We start from the raw sequence: 21,807 nt of genomic DNA, 5'->3' as shown, positions 1-21,807 counted from the left end.
TTAAAACCAATGTCTGAAGAATTAAATTATTTTAAGGGATTAGAAGTGTTCAGATGACAAAGATCTGAAGTTCCAATAGCTGCAGTACAGCTTTCATTCAAATGGAAAGGATTTCTCGTTTTGTAGAGTGAGAACCCTCCAGTTCCTTCCTGTCACACCTCAGGCAGGCATAAGCAGCACCCCAGTTCAACCCGTTCAGAGCCTCTGAACTGTTTGCAAGAAATTACTAAGAAAAGCAAATTGCTCTAAAGCAGTATTTGCAGAGGTCCAGAGGTTGACTTTGGTTCAGGCACTGCTGAGGTGCATATACTGTCTGCAGCTAAAGCCCAGAAAACAGTTACTGAGTTTGCACTTTGAGGTGACCCACTTCTCTTTAGCTCGTAACAGAATTCCACAGATTGGGAACAGGCTTTCACCTTATCTTCCCTGGTAGGTGCTTTTCAGTACAACGATACAATGATTCCTTTATACCTCCAAAAAGGCCATTGCTGCTTCATCTTCTTGTAGTAAATCTCCATATAAAGCAGCCCACTGCAGAACCAGTCGAATGACTCGTCTTTTATTGTTGAGGGCATAATCCATTTTCTCCTGCTCTGTACCCTGGGAAGGCTGGGCATGGTAGGTGCCACGGTGTCAAGGAAAATGCTCAGTGATTGAAAATATCAAAACCAGTATGAATTGACAAACAACTGACTTTCAACGAACCATTTTCAGGGTGTTCAAACATAACTTTCCGATATACACTTTTGATTTCTGACGGCCACTAAAGCATGAAGACTTGCGAACCTTTCATGTTCATACTAAAAAGACAGTGAATTCTCTGAAGAGGACAGGAATGATCACAGTCCCACCACAGAGATGGTTGCTGTAGGGGAGCAGAACAGAAATGATACATGAACAATAGAGAAGAGGATTAACCATAGAGACTGAAGAAGGGTATTTCTCCTTGTTCTTCTCTAGAGACAGTCGAAGAAAATGAAAAACATCACTTTGTGTTTATTAACAAGTCCAGATTTACATTTGTGGGGAAGATTACTGGAACGAACCACTACTGTTATTCCTTTTATTTTTAGAAGTTACTGTAACCCAAAGTGAACCTCAGTCCCATTATGGAAGGGGGACCTGGAAATTTACAGTCTAGATTGACTATAGAGACTTGGAGCAAAACAGTAATTCTGTAGTAGCCTCATTTCACATATGGGGAAATCAGAAGTTTCCACTCTATCAAAGTGTATTTGGGATATAGTACTTTGTGATATTTATTGAGATAAACAATGTTAAAAGGGGGGAAATACCAAATTGGGTTTTTTTCTTGATGTGTCAACATTACGAAAATATGCAAATAACAAAAAGGCCAACTATAACATTTATTAAAAAGGAAAAAACCAAGAAAAAATAAAGGCATGATGGGCAATAAACTGAGATAATTTCAGCCTTTAACTATGCAAAAACGAAGAATCCTGGCAGAAACAAAATATGACAACTTGTGTGCCTACTTCTCACAGAACAGAGGTTAGCAATATCTATTGAAACTGTTTCCCAATAACCAATGGCTAAATGTGAAGGAAGCACAGAATGCATGCAGTTACTTTTCTTCCCGGATACCAGAAGTCTGATTCAGGATTGTCATTGCTATTCACAATTATACAGCAATGATTACTGTTAAAATACTGACATTCTATCACTCACTGCAAAGCCTGGCATCCCTTCAAGGTGCCATTTCATCTGCTGTAATGAAAGATTTAAAAATATCAATTAGAAATCGAAATTATCTAAGATATTTGGGGGTTGGGACTAGATGATCTTCGAGGTTCCTTCGTACATAAACCATTCTGTGATTCTATGATACTTATTTTACGCTTCTCCTTTAGAAGCATTTCTCTAACAAATGCTAAGATACTTCATAGTAATGAAACATAAGGGGGAAAAGTATCTATTAACTCTCCAAATGATTCTCCTGCCCAAAACCCTTGCAGAGATTTGACGTGCTACCAAGGTTACTGGGGCACTCATTTGACTGACAAACTTTTAGAGATCTGCATTTTAATTTAATTTGGAAAGGTTTAAAATGACTAGAGAACTAAACATGTCAGTACATTTATGGGAATAAATAAGTCAGAGAGTCATAAGAAGTAAATAATATATTGTAAGCTATGTGCTCTGATGTCTCAGGGAGCAAGTTTAATATTCTACTGAGTCATTTTTCTCATGCCATTTTTACCTTTCAAACACTGTAATTATTTCATATATTTTTACTTTCTTATTAACTGACTCACCACAGGCACTGTATTTTCCCTGCCCATTTATATTAATTGCTCTTTTATTAACATTATCATAGGGAAAGTCAATTAAGCGTTCTTCCATTTTCACAGGACCTACAGGATGCAGCTTCACTGCAGACTGCAATCAGAAGTAAAACATCATGTATACTTGCAATAAGTGTCAGATAATTGTAAAATATTTATCAACACCAACATGGTTAGAGTTCAGTGTGTGTGTATATATATATATATAAAAAATTCTAATTGTGTCTAGCATATGTTGGGAATTGGAAGCAATTCTGAACGCTGTTCTTTCCTGCATGGGAACACTTAACCATATCAGAAGCTGTGAAAAATCAGCACCCATTACTGCAGTAGAACACAAATTATTTTGCTGTTGTGATGGTAAAAGAGGTTCACAGAACATTCATTGACAGAGAGGAAAAGAGGAGTGTATGCTTCGCCATCAGTGGGCCTTTACAGATGCACACCTGCACACATGCACACACACTTGCACTATCCCAAGTGCATTTCTGGGGGTGCTACTCTATTTCAAGTTTTCTTTTGGGCTTTGTCCTGTCTCTCTCTGACAAGCTGCAGCTCTGAGAATTTGTCCATTTCCATTTCTGTAAGAGAAGGAAACAGGGGCCTTGGTCCAACACCCAGGACTAATGTCCTGATCCAGGACAAAAGCCCATGCCTTTTGCTTCCTTATATAAAAAAAAAAAAAAATGGAATTTTTTTAAATATTGCAGGATCTGTATACTTTAATGACTAAAGAAGAGTGGTGTGCCAAGAGACAGCGCTGTATGAGCACTGAGTCCGCAGCAAGCAATAATGTTACTTAGCCAAAATGGTGCACCTGTCCATTCCTTTCAGGATTACAGAATTTACATGTGACAAAACACTGCTGTAAAAGAAGTTAAAACCCAAATAATTTATACCCTGTACCCTTGAAAGCACTACAGTGGTCTAGCTCTACTCCTACTTGCATACTGGCAGCTAAAATAGTATCCTAAGTGGGTGTAGGAAAATAGACTTGTATTGATTGGGACCTGGAGCAAAAACAGTGTCTCTGACTGAATCACCTTTCTTCCTTTTATTTTTGTTCTAATTTCCTCACTGAGCATAACTAATCTCTCCTTAGTCTCACAGCCCCAGCAAACATTTTAGCAGAGCGATTTTACTGAAAAAGATGAGCTTTGTTAGCAACCTTTCAATTCTAACAATAAATTTCAATGGTACAATCAGCAGAGCACAGTTTGATTTTCCATATTCAGAATGGACCAAATAAATAATAATCCAGCTCTAGGAAAAGCTGACACTAAAGCAGTGGGATACCAGTTACTTCCAGCCCTCCTCCTCCTCTCTGAAAAGAATTAGCATGCTTGCCATGACCCACTTAAGGCCATGGTCTTAGCCTCCTCTCCAGAGCAGATTTCATCACAAGTGAATACATATACATAAGCGACACTACCACTTTGGTCTTCAGAAAAGCTTTTCCCTTATAAACAAGGAGGTACATTTTGCTTACGAGTCAGACTTTCCCAGTTATTGGATATCCAAAGTATACTATTATAACTGAGGACAGACAAGATTGAGTCTCAAATGGACTGATTGAATAATATGAGCTAAATAAATCAGAAAAAAAACAGAAACAAAAAACCAGCATAAAAAGTGCTGTCCTTTCTTCCCTTCTCAAAGCTGTCAGCAACAGCATTTCATAATACTTTTGATATCCAAAACTATGTGATTTTGGAAAATGTGTTTGTTTCAGGTGTATGAACAATTTTCTGCAGACCAGTTTTATGGGTCCAAAGGTTTTCAAAACAATTACTGTCCTTGCTAGGAGTAACACAAATGGATTCTCAAGCTTGCCAGACAAGGACATGATGCTCTATTTTGTGGTTTCAGGGTGTTAGCTTTCCCAGATGTCACTCGCCCCGCTGAGCTTCAAGGAAAGCACACTTTCACACCAATCTGATTCTAAAAAAATAAATAGGGAATTTAAGTTATTATACCCGTGTCAGAATTCTATAAACCAGAAAACATTATATGTTTATTTAATGCTCCCAGTCACTTGACAGCTTCAAGTCACTGTGCACAAGGAAAACTCTCAGTGCCCAACAGCTCCCCAAACTAAATGACCTGCCAGTAACTGACTGACAGACATTTCACAGGTTCCTTCTGTAAAACATGCAAGACAGCAAGAGAACTGGCTCCAGCTCTCAATGCTAACCCCTGTAAGCTTTCATCTTCTAGGTATTCCCATGCAACTGAAGTTTCTTCCAGTTTGTTAACATTTGCTATATACTATTATTATAGATTTCTTTTTATTATTCATAACTATTATGACATCACCCAGGAACTACTTACTTACTGTTCTTCTAGTTTAGGCACCTTTTGCTTGAGGCAGTTTGCAGCTTGTAATCTACAGGAAAGGGGACTGAAATCACCATAAAATAACGATCTTCACTAAAATCTAGGTGTTATAGCAAAACCCGAGACAGACAGAAAGGATACAGGAAGGGTAATCCAAACTTTAATGCAATTTCACTTATCTGGTGGAGGCACAGTACATTTATTTCCCTCAGAATAGTAATCAGCACAGAAAAGATAAACTTTTCTTGCTCCGGAGCCGTATCTGCTCATGGGTATACACTATCCACATCAGAGCTGTTGAGCTATGGACAGCCATTAGTCAGACACTGAGAACCTACCCAACAAGGCACAGCCTCCAGGAAATGTGAAGTAGGCATGTAGTTCTTGAGAGAGAGAAGCTTCAGTCTCATCAGCGCTACAGACAGCTGTTAGAGGGATGTAACTTTTCCCTTACAAAAGGATATTGTGCCATCAAGGCTGGGCAGAGCTGACTATTTGGCATAAAAACACAGTGCATCATAATAAAATCATTTAAAACAGAATCTGTGAAAAGAGAAGAAAGCAAACAGTCGATTAAGGTCCTGCAAACTCATCACAAGAATGAGTTTTCTTCCAGCTAAAATATCTTACTCGCCGAAATATTAAGCTTTTATTCTTGTCTGCACGCATTTTGTTGTATTTATGTCAGCAGGCATTTACCTGTGTCAAAGGGAAATTTGGCACAGCAAAAGAAACCCCACCATCTGTGCAGAAGTGAAACATTGGGATATACTTTCCTCCGAGAGAGCTTAACATCATCAGGCCTGCCATGCCTGGGCACCTAAGGCGTGCTGCTGCATTTGGCTTTGGGGAAATGCAGTACCAGACAGCACATGCCATATATATGACACAGGAGAAGGCAGATAATTTAATACTTTGCTGATTTCCCAGCAATGAGCAGAAGGTCTAAACTTTATGAGATTAAACTTCACGTTATTTTTAAACTGTGCAAGTCTTAAAAGAAATCACTGAGAAACAATAAGCACAGTACCTTTGGGTATCATTTCTACAGTGCAACTTCTGAGATAAGAGCAACATTTAAAACCCCTGTAAGTAAGGGGTGTCAGAAAAAAATATGTTGAGATCACTGTGTAGTGTAATATTACATCATTGTTTCCACTGTAATTCATATATGAAAATATCTCAGTTGACAAAACTCACCTCCGGAAAGGTGAGACTTTTTCTTAATTCAATTTTCAGAGCAAAGTTCATTTTAACTGTTCTTAAATGAAGGGAATGCATAAACTAAAAATTCAATTTTCCAGCACCCTGAGCTTCTATATCATAAAAACAGGGTAAAACAGGGTTTGCTTTTTTTTTTTTTTTTTTTCAGATGTGACATTTTGTATCCCACCACTGGATGTTTTGGGGAAAAGTTTTAAAAATTTCAAAAAATAACTCATTTTAGAAAAATGTGTAAACCTTGCATACAATGAATAGTAAACTTGTCATTCTGCTTGTAATCCTAATAAACGGGTATCTGTGAAAAGGATCATTTTTATTCTTAGAGGTGGTTAAAACACACACTGTAAAAGGATTTCTGTAATCTTTCAATTCTTCCACCATTTAGGGACCACTACACAGTTTTCTCCGATACTATAAGGCCAGTAACAGATTAACTGGATTTAAGAACACCTTAAACTCATTCAACATCTGTAGTATAAAAACAACTTTCTAAAGTTACATGATGTAGCTTGACATAAAAGTATCTGCATTACTTTATCATAATTAGGAGGGTTTTGTGCCTGACTTTTTAAAAATCAAAAGACTTACTTATAGTCAGAAAATAGCTTTATCCCTAGGTGTAAATTCTCTATACTCTTTACACTAATAAAAAGCAGTCTATGAGTGTAGCTGCAGCAACCTGCATTCTTGGGACTTGGCCCACAGTGTGCTGAGTTCCTCTGTTTGGAGAAACAGTCATTCTTTCCCTGCACATGGGAAAGTATCACAAAGTACTTTAAATTGTGATGTTTTAAATGTGAATTGGGTATGAAAAATTTGGAATACTTATACTAGCATAATGCAATGGCTGGAGGTATCAAGCTAGTTCATGGATTTAAGTGACACCCAGAACAAGAAGTATGAGTATCATCAAGTGACAATGCATGCTCTGTCCTGGCCTCATAGTTGTGCCTAATTAATGTCAAGAGTGGTCTGGCACCTTTTGAGATTTTGCTGTTCTGCTCTGAACCAGAAGGACAAATCCAACACAACTGGCTAGGAGGCATGGACTGTTAAACTGGGTTTCCTAGCATTTCTCGGGGTTGTTTCAGAGCAGTGGATAGTCCTTACTCTAGGAAAAACTACCAGTAGGTGCTTTTCAAAGCACCACAGTGCAGTGCTGCCCCAGCAAGATCTAATGAAGTATAACAACACCGCCTTTGTCACATAGGTACCTGTTGCTTCATTTAGAGTTGCTTCAAGGCGCATAGTTTCTAGAAAGTGCTCTAAAATTTTCTCAGGGGTTCCTGACATCACAATATACCTGAGGGAGGGAAAGGAGGAGTTAGTGTCTCATAGGCAAAACAGCTCATCAAGACCAGGACTGGAGAGTGCCAAACACCTGCTCTGACGACAGTCCCTGTGTGGCTTCGGAGAAGACTACTCCACCTTACCCAGGGAGTGTGAGTTGACAGACGGCCCCCACCCTGCACACGTACTGCAGTCTAACACTACCACCGTTACACCGCAATCAGCAGCGCCGCAGATCAGGGATGCTTCTGCACCGAGAATAAACATCTCATTAAGGGTAGCAATTCATAGTCATTAGTGGGTCTTAAGACTTACTATGAGCAAAAAAAGAGAATGGGTATGTGTCAGCACCAGAGCAAGGAGACAATTCCTTTCAGCGTTGCTGACAGGGGTCAGTCTGAGAAGATCTGGGCAAATAAGGAACTAGCACAATGTATCTTCAAATTTATGGACTGCCTCAGAAAACTGAAGTAAGTTTTCAAGCGGATAAACTTAGTATTGCACCACTTCCTGGAATAAATTTAGGGAGGCGAGAGAACTAGTACAACAGCCAGGTTTTTCTGCTTCATGAAAACACACCAGCAACATTTTAACTATCAACAGAGTATCATAGAATATTGAGAAACTTGTCCTGCTGTCATCTTTTTTTTTTTCTCTTTCCTTGCAGATCAGAATTTTTATCTTTCCCTCCATTCTTTCAATCTTTGCATCTTTTTTCTTTTTTTTTTTTTTGAATCCAACTGATAAAGTATGAAACTTTAAAAAAAAAAAAAAAAAGAGAAAGAAAAAACCCCGAGAAGTGAAGATACTCTGCTCCTGCTGAGAAATAAGTGGTGGAGCTGAGCTCCTGGGAGCTCCTCCTCACTTTGAGCGCTGACCGTCACAGTTCTTTTACCTGCCAACCCCTTTGGAAGAACTGTATTGATGTCCCAAGAACACAAACACTTGTTAAGCCAGTGCACATTCTCGCAGAGATACTAACCAAGTATCTAAGTGAGTGAAGCAGAGAAATCACAGGTTGCTGTACTCTGAATATGAAAGTGAAAATGAACAGTGAAGTGACTTGCAGGGCTGCTGAATTCATCCTGCATGAGTGTGATCACCCATAAAGAGTTAGATCTTGGAAGTGAGAACTTCAGAGCTAATCCTTCGAAGCGAAACTGTCACTGTTTGAAAGCATGGCTCAGGGAGCTATGTAGGAGCTGTGCCTCCTCAGTAGAGGAGGCAGAGGAATCCAAACTGCTCCCAAAATGTTTTCTCCAAGACTAAGATGAAGAAAAAGAATTTCCTGGTTGACTGGATATCTCAGGGAAGAACTTTGGGATGCAGAACATTTCTCTAGTGAAAGCACTACGTAACTTCTTGGGGAGAAAAGCCCAAAGGCCAGCTCATCTGAAGAGATAACAGAGATGTAAGCAACCCAACCAGGGCAAAGCATCAGGCCTTTAAGAAGAGGTCCCTGCTAAGCTTCTCTTTTTGGCACAGTGTTTTTCAAAACTACTGAACACTCAACTACAGGCTGAGTGATACATTCTGGACATCAGGCCACATCAGCAAATTTGATTTGGAGTCGAAGCCTCAAGCACAAATATAGCCACTTAAAAGAAACAAAAGAAATTTCATCTTCAGAACCAGTGAACTCACTTCCAAAGATTTTTAAATAAAAAAGACACTGCTAACACACTATTAACAAAGTAATCTGACTGCTGAAGAATAGGCAGTAAACTTTCAAGGTAGCTTCCTTTTTTTATAGCTTATGGCTGTTTGTCATTGTTATCAGCAAAGCTCCCTTGCTGGCACACTGATAGTACCCAAAAGCTGACCTAACACATCAAATAATTACAAAAATTAAATCCTGAGTTTATCTGAAAATATACCTGGCATGTAAGCTCTAAAATATAGCCTAACTTAATCAGGGACCACAAATGTCTGTAGCTATTTTTCTCATATTCCAAGTGAGAAAATATGAAACAGTACAAATAATGCTGGTGCAAGGAAGGCAGTGTTTCAAATATGTTTAAATCAAACTTTCTCTCTTCAAATCATGAAAAATAAATCAGACCCGAGAAAATGGATTTAAATTGGTGACTTAGTTGCTGTGCATTGCAGTTGCTGATGCAAATCCACCGGCTGCAGTCAACGTCCCTCCATTTAGACAAAGAAAAATTTGCTGTACATTTTTATCTGGCAGCATAGTTTTTCCTTCTAACAGACTGAGTGAAAGAGGAAATGGATGTTGCTGAAATATGTGAAATGTGTATATAAAATGAAAGAAATGGTTTATTCAACCCTTCACATATCTTTAAAAATCTTTATATTCAGTTATGCAGATAAAATAGGTATATAAAATCCCAGATTCCCAAAGTTGTACCCAAATATCTTACAGAGAATTAGTTCTTTCACTGAGAAAAAATAAGGGCCAAGGTAAAGGATTCAAAACTTATTGGTGCTTATTTTGTTGGAGTTGTTTGAGTGTTTCTGAAGAAAATTATGCAATGGCAAATAATTCATTTAGAAAGTCTTTAGGGGTTTTGCCAACATTTGGAATGATAATAGCCTCACTCTACTCTTATCACAGTAGTATCCAAACAGAATTGTACTTTTTCCCTTTCAGTAAGAAAGTAAATAAAATGTAATGAGTGTTGTTATTACAGCACAAACCTATTCCGTAAGATAAGCTGTTCGCCTTTCATCGCATGAGATCTTAGTTTTGTATAGAAATTGTCCCTACCCAACTCCTGTTAGAATCCAGAGCTCAAAATCCAAAATGAAAATATCTGTACTTAACAATAAAACAATGTACTTTCCTAGTGCCTTTTACACGGTGGCTCAGCTTAATAGGGCTTCAGCATTCTCCGTGTGTAGTCTATTTAGAAGCTATTACAAGAGATAAGTATTTACAGCAAGATCTTTAGAGAATTATTGTGTAAAGACATAGAACTGGTGTGCTGCTGGAAATGGATATATTAACCAGTATGGGGCATGTGATCAGCTGATGATTAAAAAAGGAAAACTTTATATGCACTGCATTCTTCCATAGAAAGGGGGAGTATGCTATTGTTTGGATAATAATACCGTATGAAAAGGTTAATCATCGTCTGACATTTGCACTACTGAATGAAAACGTACTTGTGCTGAGGCTGTGAATTTCCTTGATTGGAAATTCTGTTTCCTGCTGGGATCTTCTCCAACACCAAGACATCCTGGTCATGTTCTTTGAGCCTTACTGTATTTGCTTCCACGTCCTGCAAGACAAGTTACTTTTAATAAAGTAATTGCTCCTGATTTGGCTGTTTAGTTACTCTGAAAGAGTGTATGGTTTCAAACACAAAAGGCTCTGGGACTGGTTCTTTACCCCTGTATTTATCTATCTTTTCTCAGCTTTTCTCATAGGTAGAATCAAGAGGGAACCACTGGCACTGGGGGGAAAAAGCAGAGAAATGTGGGAAGGACTACAGCAAAAAACCCATATGAAAGCAAAGGAACAAAAGTTTGCCAAAAAAACAGTCTCTCTGCTGACCTTTCATATGTAAGGTAAACTCTATCTCCACTTATATACGAGCACTATTATTTATAATCTGACTTTTCTCTTTTTTAAAAAAGAAAATTACACTTTTAAATGGTAAGTCTTAACTCAGTAAACTGTCAGTAAACATTTCATTATCTGCTTTATAGATTATAGTAGAAAAAATAGAATTCAATATAATGAACATTCAAATAACACAGATGAAAATCCGTAAGACTATGGATTTTGATCTTCTTTAAGTATCAACCAGAGCTAAATCAGTTGGGAGTCCCCATGGCCAACACAAACTTACTGCCAATGGGATCCTCATTCCCTTTTGTATAGCATAGACAATCTTGTGTCATTTCTCTAGCATAGTGCTCTGTCTGCACTGTTTTTATTGCTGCAATACTGGACATATATACACCCAAATACAGGATGATACTGGATTTGACTTCCTATACTATGAATGATTGCCTGCATTTACAGAATTACAGCTAGGCTTTGGAACATATTTGACCTACCATGAATAACCGTAAAATAAGTCTGGGAATGTCCTTCTAGAGCTCCCTCATAGACATCTGTGTATTTACCTGTAGATTATTTAATTTGCCACTTGATTCGGCCTTGAATCTATTGACTTTAAGGTACCTGACACTAGCCTATCTTGGAGAATGGGTGATATTGTTTTATTCAATATTTGGATGGAAGATCATCCAGAAATCCTGGACAGCATAAAAAAACCCTGAGCACCTGGCAAACTCCAGACCTCAGAAATGTGACAGACAAAAGATTCCATTTGTTTCCATTTTAATGTCTGAGCTAGGAACAGAGAAAGAGGAAAAATTAATAGTATATTCTTTACCTAATCTTCTAGATGGTCACACCTCTGTTCTGCAATAAGGGACACCTCAAACAAGCTTATAAATATCAGTATATCCATAGAAATAGGGCAGATGCTAGAAAAATTTGCTAGTTCCGATATCATGCTGCCAGACGGCCCTTCCCACTCTTACCCTGAGGATCCTGTTGAAGTCCTCCTTGTCTACTCTCAAGAAGTGGCAGTTGTCTTCACGCAGAACAATGGATGCTGCTCTGGGAGCATCATTCACAAGTGCTAACTTGCCAAAATCATCTCCTTCGTGTAGAGTACATACCACTCCCTGCACAGAGCAAAACATTTACATGCAGAAACCCATCATTACTCTGGATTCTATTGAAAGTCCTTGTACAAACACCGGACTTCACAATCAAATACCAAAACAAATCTATTTGGCAGGAAATCAACAGCCAAAATAATGACTAGGAAACAATACTTGATAGCTGGTTATTACTAAAGAAAGGCAAGAATAGAAAAGAATTGGCTTGTTCTCTGAAATTACATTCAGCTTGAAGGACTCTTCTCACACTGCTGAAGACGGAAAGTTGTTGTTTGTTTTTTATGTGTAGAGACACTAAAATATAAGATCAAGTTTGTAGAAATAACATACAACACCATGTCCTCAGCTAGTGTTCATCAGTAGGGCTCCATTTACTTCAATTTATAGCAACAGAGGACCTGGCTCACCCAGCGATATAGGAAATGTAGCTAAATATGGGTAACTTAAGAAAAGACTTAGCACCCGAGCCTTTATGCTAGATTTTGGCGAAATGCTTGGTGTTCAGAATGGAGAGTTCTGAGGCACTGAATGAGAAAGCAGTCAGGAAGCAGGGAATTTTAAAGACTCAAGGGACTGGTGTGCATCAAAGTCCTATATTTTGCCTTGAAAAATTTCTCTCATAAACAGGAAATTTAATAGAGATGCTTCTCAGTCTATAGCTTAACTAAAATGAAGAGCTGGCATAAATCTGGGAGGGGTTCATCCAACTTGAGAACCACCAGCCGCAAAGCAGTACTTCTGTCAGACATGCCTGATGTGCCTGAGAAATATCAGTCTTACAAATGCAAAAGAATATGGTGGTAAAGGGACAGGGCAAAAACACCCATGAGACAGAAGTCTGGCAATTCACCAAATTCCAGCAAATGACTTTGTCCTAAAATACTGATGTAACTCTGCTGAATTATATTCAGAAAGTGTGTAATATACCCCCAAATTATATAGCAATCAACTGGAAGTACAATCAGTGAAACCACTGGATCATTTCTTAATAAAATTACATTAGTTTCCTCAGACAAAGTGATTTTGCTCTAAATTAAACTGTATTCCATCAAAGTTTACTCTTACAATTTCAATAATAAGAATCATATAAAACGGCTTCTGAAAAAAATACCTTGCCATAAATGACTACGTTTACTGATCCCTTTAGGATAATGTACCAAGAAGTACCTTCTTCTCCCTGATTAAATACTACAAGAGAGAGAAAAGATTTTATGGTGAGAATATAGTTATTCAAAATACAATTGGGCCAGATTCTGCACTCAATAAAAATTAAGGTAACTCTACTGCAAGTCATATTAATGTCTACCGTGAAAAAGGGCTTACTATGATTTTAAAACTGATCACCTTGAGATTTTAGGGAAAAAATCACACCCACACAGTAGTGATTTTATTACACTGATATGAAAGTTGCCTTTATTTTTCACGACAATTTCAACACATTATCAATTACTAATCAGCACACAGACTTGGATCCTAGCAGTAGGACTGTGTTTGAATCCAATTCTCTAGTGGTTATGATTTTGACATTTATTTGCTAAAAACTTCTCAGTATAAATAGGTGTGAGCAATCTAACACTTTAAATTCTTTATTATGTGCAGCAAGGTTATTCTTAATAGAGGGATAATATTAAAATAGATTTTAAATCATATTGGTCCAACCAGAACCCTAGATAAAAACATGCCCAAATTGTAGCTGATAGATCCAACCAAGGTTATAGAATTAATTTTGCCCCTACAACTGGCAACAGGCTAAGTCAATACCCATTAGCCCAAGTATTCAATACAGAGCATGAGTCAAGTTTGAAAGAGTGCATTCAAGTTTTGATCTTGCCATTTAAATATTAAGAATTTAAATATTCATGCCACAGATGAGAAAGAAGATCTGAAAGGACTCCAATTACTTACAGACCGTTCCTGCTTTGGGATGTGACTCAAAAATGAGGACTCCTGCTAATTCTCGCTTTACCTTAAAAGAAAGAGAGAACCATTACAGTTTTTATGTGTATCTTATTCTTCCCTTCCCTCTGCATCATTCAGCGCTCATTCAGAGTCACACAGCCACACAATGGTCTGCTTCACTTGATGTTCTATATCCTTCTGACTGGCCTTAGAGAACATGAGCCTCTACACTTCCCGGCTCCAAATGGTTCAGACAAGGGCTCCTTTAGGATACAGGTCTCCAGCATCTTTCTTCATACACACACATATGAAACCACCATTAGCATGATGAAAAATTTCAGACAGTAATAGCTGATGCTTTACGGAACATAGCTAGCAATTGCAATTACACCATGGGGCTCTGTGGTACTCCTGTTCTTCCCAGAGGAATCAGTACCCCTGCCCTTACTGATGTAAATCTGGCCACTTCTGCTGTGTTCGACACAGCCATGTGCTGTGAGGCACAGCCATCTGGCCCTGCTGAGGTCTCTCTCTGCCTGACAGCTTCCCAGGCAAAACGTCCAGCTCACTACCTCCTCCAGGAACTGGAGAATGTGACACTGCCCTTGGCATCAGCCCACCCGCAGTGGGTTTGTATTGCTCTGGTGTGATTAGCTCTTACAACTGACAGGGTGGTTGCCTCTAGTGAGACGCTGCCTACAACTGCTTTCTCTCACTCTAAACACTGCTAGTGTTACTTTCACAAACAGTGCCATCACTGAGTACCTCACACTAGCCTCAGTTTTCCTGTGTGCTTTATGCCTCTCTTCATACAACCACAAATATCCAAGGACTTGGAGGCCAACTTCCAAGCAGTGGGATTCTTGTTTTCAGAGAACTTCAGCTAGTGACAATCCATGTTCCCAGAGGTACTATCGTGTAATTTAACTGTGGCAAATACAGATCAAAAGCTGGCTCCAACATACATTTAGTAGTAGCATTTTCAAACCATTCTCCCAAAATTGAAAACATGTTTATGCCACAAAGAAAAACTTGGGAGGGAACTCACAAATTGTGGACACAACCCAAATGAGTCTAGTGGCTGTGTCTCCCAAGACAAGTAGACAAATTCAGGCTCTGTTGTCCTAGAGGCACTCACCAAACCTTTTCTCAGGGATAAATAGAGGTGTTTGGACAGGGTGTTTTAGTACACTAACCTGTGAATGCACCCACAGACCCTTGATTTCTGCACCAATTAGCTCACCAAACTCTGTTACTACCTCTGCCTGAAGGCAATGACACTTTCTTAGGGACAAGAAATACAAACCCATTAGTACTGTTCAGCACATTGTAGAGAGCGTTCCTATCCATGTACGTCCTCAGATATCTTCTCAGCTGTTTCAGTCATTTGCCTCTGCCATGAATGAATCCTCTTGATGAAACCAAGGACTTGATGTGTTTTTAACACTCTATTATATAATTGTTTTTCATTCATATATTAACTTCACAGGCTTCTCTAGCAGGGATTAGTTCACCACCATGTGACTTTTATCCATTTTACTTCCTGCTGCTCATGGCATATATAGAAAACTTATTACTTGAGGAATTACGCCTTGCTTAAAACGAATAAGCATTCCATTTGCTTTCAAGTTGACTGACCATTAATCTTCTGGCTCATAGAAGCAATGCTGTCTGTTGCTCCTTGAAGAATTCCTAAACTAGGCATAGTTTCTGTCCTCAGCTTTAGTTCATGCTGCACATAATAGGCTGACATTTCCAAAATCTTACTAGAAACATGGAATCAGCTGCAATTCTTCAAAATGCCAAGTATACCTTGCAGTTTGTCTCATTTGCCACACTTGTTCTATATGCTACTTGCTGTCAATCCTGACCTCAGGTCTGAATTTCTTCTGAGCTCCAAGTATTTTGTGGTTTGGATTTTTTTTGTTCTGGGTTATGTCTGTAGTATTAAGAGTGTTCTCCACACCCTTTCAGTATCTGTTTATCTTGGGCAGTTTCTTTTGTTTGTTTTGAAAAGGATCATTTCTGGACCCTTCAGAAATCTTCATTAAGTACTTTCTTCCTACATCCCAGAGATGCTTCCGGATTTTGGCTGGCTGTTCCCTCTTAGTTCAGTTACCAACTCTGGATGCATATTCTTTTTGAAAAACATTGTTCAGATGTTATATGTTTGCAGAGTCCTATCCTTCTGTAATGCAGCTACATAATTAGCTGCATCTGTCCAAGTTAGCTGACAATTATGGAAAATATCTTCCAAAGAAGCTATTGTCAAACATAAATCTACTTTCTGACTGGCTTCCTTTTTCTGAAAGCACCCGCATCTTGCTGCTACTGCATAACGTGCTATTTAGCTTGTTGCCACAACAGTGTGTCAACCATGGTGAGACTTTAAACAGTTGCACTCTCTCCTCCAGGCATTTTCTCAGTTCCGTTTGTTCTTGGCTATCTGCACTGTTCATGCTCACTGAGAGAGAAGGTGCCTGATGAGGTTTCCTTCACTCCAGGAGCACGCTCGAACCAGTCAGCACTGCACAGCACACCTTTCTGCACCATGTAATTCCCCCTCCTAACTGGTTCAAGCTAAGACTTCTCATAGCTCAGAAATCAGACACCTGCTCTGCAAAACTCAGTAGCACAAAAGTCCTGGATGTCAGGCATTATATGCACCTTAATTTAAACTCAGACATGGACCCAGATGGAGGCATCTATGCCAAGTGAGTGGGGAAGGGGCTGTGCACAAACAAATGAAGAGAACTATACCTGATACCCAAAAGATGACATACATCTGCCTAGTGCTTGGGTGGTTTTCACTGGCAGGAATAACTTCTTTGCATGAGAAGTATAAATGCAAAGGGTTGTAGGCACTCTAATTCTTATAAAGCACCAAAAGTAAAAATTCAACCTCCCTTTTGGTGATGAGCTGTGTTTTTATAAATACTTACTGTAGTAGAAAGATGAGATAAGGCCTTAATGTGAATAAGTTCTTCATATATAATTTCTAAGTCATCTATAGTTCTCTGGCCAGGCCTATGGAGAGAAGATTAAAAAAGACAGCAAAATGCAATACATGTCCAAAAGAAATGCTTCAGAGAAGTACAGAACAACACAGAACACTGCTTTACTGTCCACCAAAGTGTAGATCCTCACCAAACAGGGACTGAACGATGGTTCTGGCTGGAGGACTGAAACACACAAAGAATGGAAGCACTATGAAACTATCTGAATGACACTGTGCAGCAGCCATGGCAACCACGTTAGAGAGATCCTGATTAGGCAGCTTTCCTGATGAAATCAAGTGTTCTATGTAAAATGGTGAGATAAATCAGAAATGGTACATAAAGATCTATTCCTTTCAGAAGGACTCCCAAGTGTCTAATAGGGTCTTCACTATTTTTCACATGTAGTACTAATTAGTTGCAGCAAACAGACAGTAGTAGTAGTTGGTAACGAAGCGCATGAATTTCTGCTGAACAAATTGGAAGAGGCAGCAGCGCATCTTGGAGGACAGTAAATGACTGCTATAAAGTTAATAGTGAGTGCTTCTGTTTAGCCACGAAGGGAAATAAGAACCACTCCGTAGTTTCAACTTCTCTCACTGAAAAGTACCAGAAGCCACAATTAACAAAAAGCAGGTGCTGATGAAGGAATAATCCTCCTATAGCACAAGGAATGAAGCTGCCACCCTGACTGAAATAATTGCATTTCTGGGGTCTACACACTGCAAAATGTTCTAACTGCTAAAAAAGGACACAAATACTCTGAAGACTGCAGTGCGTCAGAGATGCTTTGGAAGATCTAATAAATAGTACCCATGAGAAGGAGTTCTAGGAGTTTGTGAGATTCTCTTCAGTTAAACTAATACGTCTTCTCTTTTTTTTTCTCTAAAAGGACATATTCTCCTGTGATATAATTTCAGACAGCTCATTGGAGCTTCACACACATGCAGAAAGAATCCTTTAAATCATTGTTCCAAGTTACTCTTACAGGACTAAGTCCTTTCAAACAGTATTTTTTACATTTGTGAAAAGCAGATTATAAGTAATTAAATCACTGGGCCAAGAACAGAAGAGAAGAGCAACCTAGTCATAAGAAGGGCAAGGGGATAAATTTAAGATGTGAGGAAATGGGATACAGTAATCCCAGTCCAGGGGCAGTAGTTTCAAAGGAGAAGGTTTACATGCTCCACAGTTCCAAACCCCTGCGCTGTCTGCAACGTGTAGTGTCAAAAAGAATTAACAGCACAGTTGAATCTTTGGACAGCCCCAAAAGAAATGTCACAGTGAACCTTTCTGATAGAAGCTTTCCTATTAAAACGTCGATATTACAGGAAATTGTAGCATCTAGAGGATCACAGTACTCTACAGTAACTCTATAGTAAGGAACACAGTACCCTACAGGTTTTCTGTCTAATCACCTCTTGGTGGAACAGTCCGTCTAAATCATGTGTGAGGTAGAAGCAGTACACAGCAATTGCATCACTCTGGAGTTTGATTGCATCTTTTTGCAAAAGAAGTTTGATGGACACTTCTTTTAGATTATGGAAGTACTGGAGAAGTCATAGAAAACGTAAGGACATCTGACATCTCTGCTAAGCAAGCTATATTTTTAATCTGTTCTTCATTTACCAGTGACTGCATTTATTATTACCCAGATTAAAGACCAATTTTGAAAAAAAACCCCAAACACTTTGGATTGAATCATTCTTTTTTTTCACAGAGAATGGAATAAACTGTTAATAGAAACAGAAGCTGTGTTGGTACTACTATGCCCTCTAGTGACTCAAAATATTCTTTACTATTTATAAATCTGGTTTGAAATTATAAGGCTGCCACTCCTAGTGATTTATGGAGAGCAGTAGTAGCTTAATTAATAAAGCTAAGCCAGCACTTGCTACCTTGCTGAAGATTTAAGACACATAAGGTAAGGATTTTAACAAGTAATATTTCCCATAGGAAGTAACAACTTTTATATTGTGACATGCTGGCAAAATCAGCGTGTCTTGGAAAGCAGAACACATAGTATAATGAATTAACATTTTTCTACATGTAATTAAAATATAAAAGGATGATTTCTTACTACATCAGATCTCCATGAAGACAAAAGGGAACACTCGTTTTTCAGTGCCTATTTGCCTCCAGCATTAGCACATTGGGAGGACTGACAATCTATAGTGGATGTACTCAGTCTTTACTTCTGCTCCTGCAGATGTCACGTGGAGAGATATTAGGCATCACTGCTTCTGTAAAACCTGTGTGGTGACCCACTGATGTTGATTTGTAGGATCCTGCTGTGTAAAGACCTAGTTTCTGCAGGGGACGCATTCTAACAGCAATAGCTGGTTATAGACAGGATAATAAATGGAATGGGTAGAGAACAAGGCTACACATTAATGGACAGGACAACTCAGGTGATATTAAGTGATCAATAAAAAACATTCAGTGTTTGGAGAATTTATCAAGGTCAGAGACATTGAGCTCCTCCGTGGCCAGGTTGTTGACAATAACATAGCACTTTGCCATTGATAAACTATGTACGTTCAAGCAATATCACTGATTATTTTTATTACACAGCTAACCAGAAAATTCTCAGCTAGTAAGAACAAGGGAAAAGATCAGAGACCACATAACATTGTGATTACACAACAAATAAGCATATATTTCCAGAGTATAAATTCTGTCTTGAAGTACCATAAAGAATATATAGGAGACACGAATAATGTTACCCACTACCTGTGTCTGAGCGTGAAAGTGGATGCATGTTCACTTACTCTAGCACAGAAGCTAATTACCTAACCTTTGCACTTGAATGGGTGCTCCTTGGTTAACTCCATAAATACCATTTACCACATATAACACTCGTAAATGTCAGTGAACCGGTAGGTGGAAAGACAACATGCATTTCCTGTCCCAGGAATAACACTTGGTTTATTAAATGTCGTTGGCAGGAAACTCTACCAAGGACTATGGAACTTAATACTTTATGGAGTCTTTAAGAAGAAATCTGGTTTGTTTCTTACTACTACCAGCTGGGTAGAATATCTAAATAAAACATTCTAAGAACAACAGAATGAATATGCCTCGCTTAATTTTTGCAAAACCTTCAAGAAGCTATATATACTTAGCAACAATTACATTCTTTTAGTGTATATATATGGTTTTGCACTGTTTTCACTTCCTCTCCATATCATTGTGAAGCTTACTTCTGCAAGCAACACTAAAATTCAGTTACTGATCACATGTGGAATCAAACACTCTCTGTACTGAGAAAAAGTTTTTTCTGAGTGAAGCCACCAAGAATATGTAACACAGATTTATTGTTTCAGTCATACTGCTAACATACTGTGGCCTAGAATATTAAAAAAGAATAGAATCCATAACATTATCAGAGTTAAATACTGTTGTCTGGTTAATATAATTCTTCCTTTAAAGACTCCTGTAATTATTTTGTTTAGCTTTGTACTATAGCATCCTATTTAATTAGGGTTTAGAATCAGTTAGCTATATATGAACACCAATAAAATAACTAGAAAAATGTTTTCAGGATGTATTTTCATATTGAAGGATTGAAATGCTTGTAAGGAAGAGCTGTGTTAATTCTACAGTATTTTTTCCCAGGGACTTGCTCAAGGTCTGCACCTGTGCTTCAGGCATTATAAGGAGCAGAGAGCTGTGTTTGCTACTTCACAAAAAGCTATTTTCACATTCACAGTGTATGTGTTTCCGAAGAAAAAAACCCCACCCAATAGCAACAAGAGCCTGCCAAAAATTTCCCTGAGCTCTATTCTGTTTTTTAAACTATAGAACATTCTTTCACAGTTTGACAGTTAAAATGCTGCAGTTAATGTAATAAACAGAGAATTTTTTAAGTCGGCTGTCAAAACAAGTGACACTTTTTGCTAGAGATTTTCAGATTTTGAACAATAGAAAGTACCTTTCAAAGCAACAGCTTCATTATACAATCAAATTCTCAAAGTAATCTTCTCATCAAAGAATATTGTCTTATTTCTTTCAGGGTAATTATCTGAGTTCTGCAACCTCTCCGGAAATGGTGACTATTGCAAAATGCAGCTGTGCTGGTTTGAAAATTGAGGGTCTTGCTCAGGTCAGCTACAGCCAGTGTCTCTGAAGCCCTGACAATTCCTTGAACTTTTGGCAGCTGTAACAGTGTCTAGTCAAAACTGGCAGGACTCTGAGGATTCATGGAGGTTTTAACAGCTTTGATACAGCTCAGCCCAGGGTGGATTTTCAACTAACAAAATCATAATGTGTGTAAACCAAATACCAGAACAGTAGTTAATATGGTGCCTGACAGTACAAGCTCGCTTCCATGAGCAAAGGGCAGCAAAAATAAGCACTTTCAGGAATAGGAAAACATGTCTGATGGCTGTCAGTCTTGAGACAACCTCTTTCCACTCACTATACTGCATGAAAAATCTCCTATGAATATTCTTTCAGGTGATGCTGTACAAGTGATGATGCAGAAGGGAGAGTGGTACTTTCCACAGCATCATTCCAGCTTTTCAGTCCTCTGATAATTAATATTGATCCTGACAGGCTAAACTTACACTGACTGCTCCCAAAGTCACAATGGAAAGCAAATGCAGTAGACAGCCAAAGACCACAATAACCCTAAAGTGGCAATTCTCCAAGTGCCGACCTGCTCAGTCTGCCTGAGGCAAAAGAGGCAGTGCAGAGCTGCAGGGTCACAGCTCACAGTCTCCTAATGGCTGGCTTCTGCTCATGGGTGCAAGAAGCCCTCTTTTGCTCAGTGGAGAAGACACAGGACATCTCTGTCAGGAGAAAACATCTCAATTCACCGACACCATAAAGGTTTATGGAAACGTCACACTCCCAGTCTGATTTGTCAGTGTATTTTGTGTGACAGGGAATGAGCGTTCCTTTGGTTGTATTTGAGTAAAGTTCTAATAAACAGAGGAAAAAGAATTTCTAGCATTAAAGCTACTGCTGTGTGGCAGTGTTACATGTTTTTATAGGAATAAGTATCTGATGGTCCTTTTTGAAATTCAATGCTTTCAGCAAGTTTTTGGAAAAGTGTTGTCTAAATGACCTTACAATCCAAACAGACA

General features: G+C 38.6%; 1 protein-coding gene across 3 annotated transcripts in view; it reads right to left on the bottom strand.

Annotated features, from left to right (window-relative positions):
- RAPGEF4 (Rap guanine nucleotide exchange factor 4) overlaps positions 1-21,807 on the bottom strand; it is a gene marked incomplete at both ends in the record, with an annotated part of 148,512 nt that overhangs the window by 26,312 nt on the left and 100,393 nt on the right. For all 3 annotated transcript variants that reach the window (XM_084264845.1, XM_084264846.1, XM_084264847.1), the window contains 8 exons: positions 472-609; positions 5,098-5,186; positions 7,082-7,170; positions 10,287-10,402; positions 11,679-11,825; positions 12,934-13,010; positions 13,728-13,788; positions 16,664-16,748. In XM_084264845.1, the coding sequence (XP_084120971.1) occupies positions 472-609; positions 5,098-5,186; positions 7,082-7,170; positions 10,287-10,402; positions 11,679-11,825; positions 12,934-13,010; positions 13,728-13,788; positions 16,664-16,748 (802 nt within the window). The remainder of the gene's footprint in view (positions 1-471; positions 610-5,097; positions 5,187-7,081; positions 7,171-10,286; positions 10,403-11,678; positions 11,826-12,933; positions 13,011-13,727; positions 13,789-16,663; positions 16,749-21,807) is intronic.

The sequence above is a fragment of the Gallinula chloropus genome (genome assembly GCF_964237585.1).
Source record: "Gallinula chloropus genome assembly, chromosome: 5".
NCBI lineage: Eukaryota > Metazoa > Chordata > Aves > Gruiformes > Rallidae > Gallinula > Gallinula chloropus.
The sequence above is the reverse complement of the archived record's forward strand: the minus strand, read 5'-3'. Positions and strand labels throughout refer to the sequence as shown.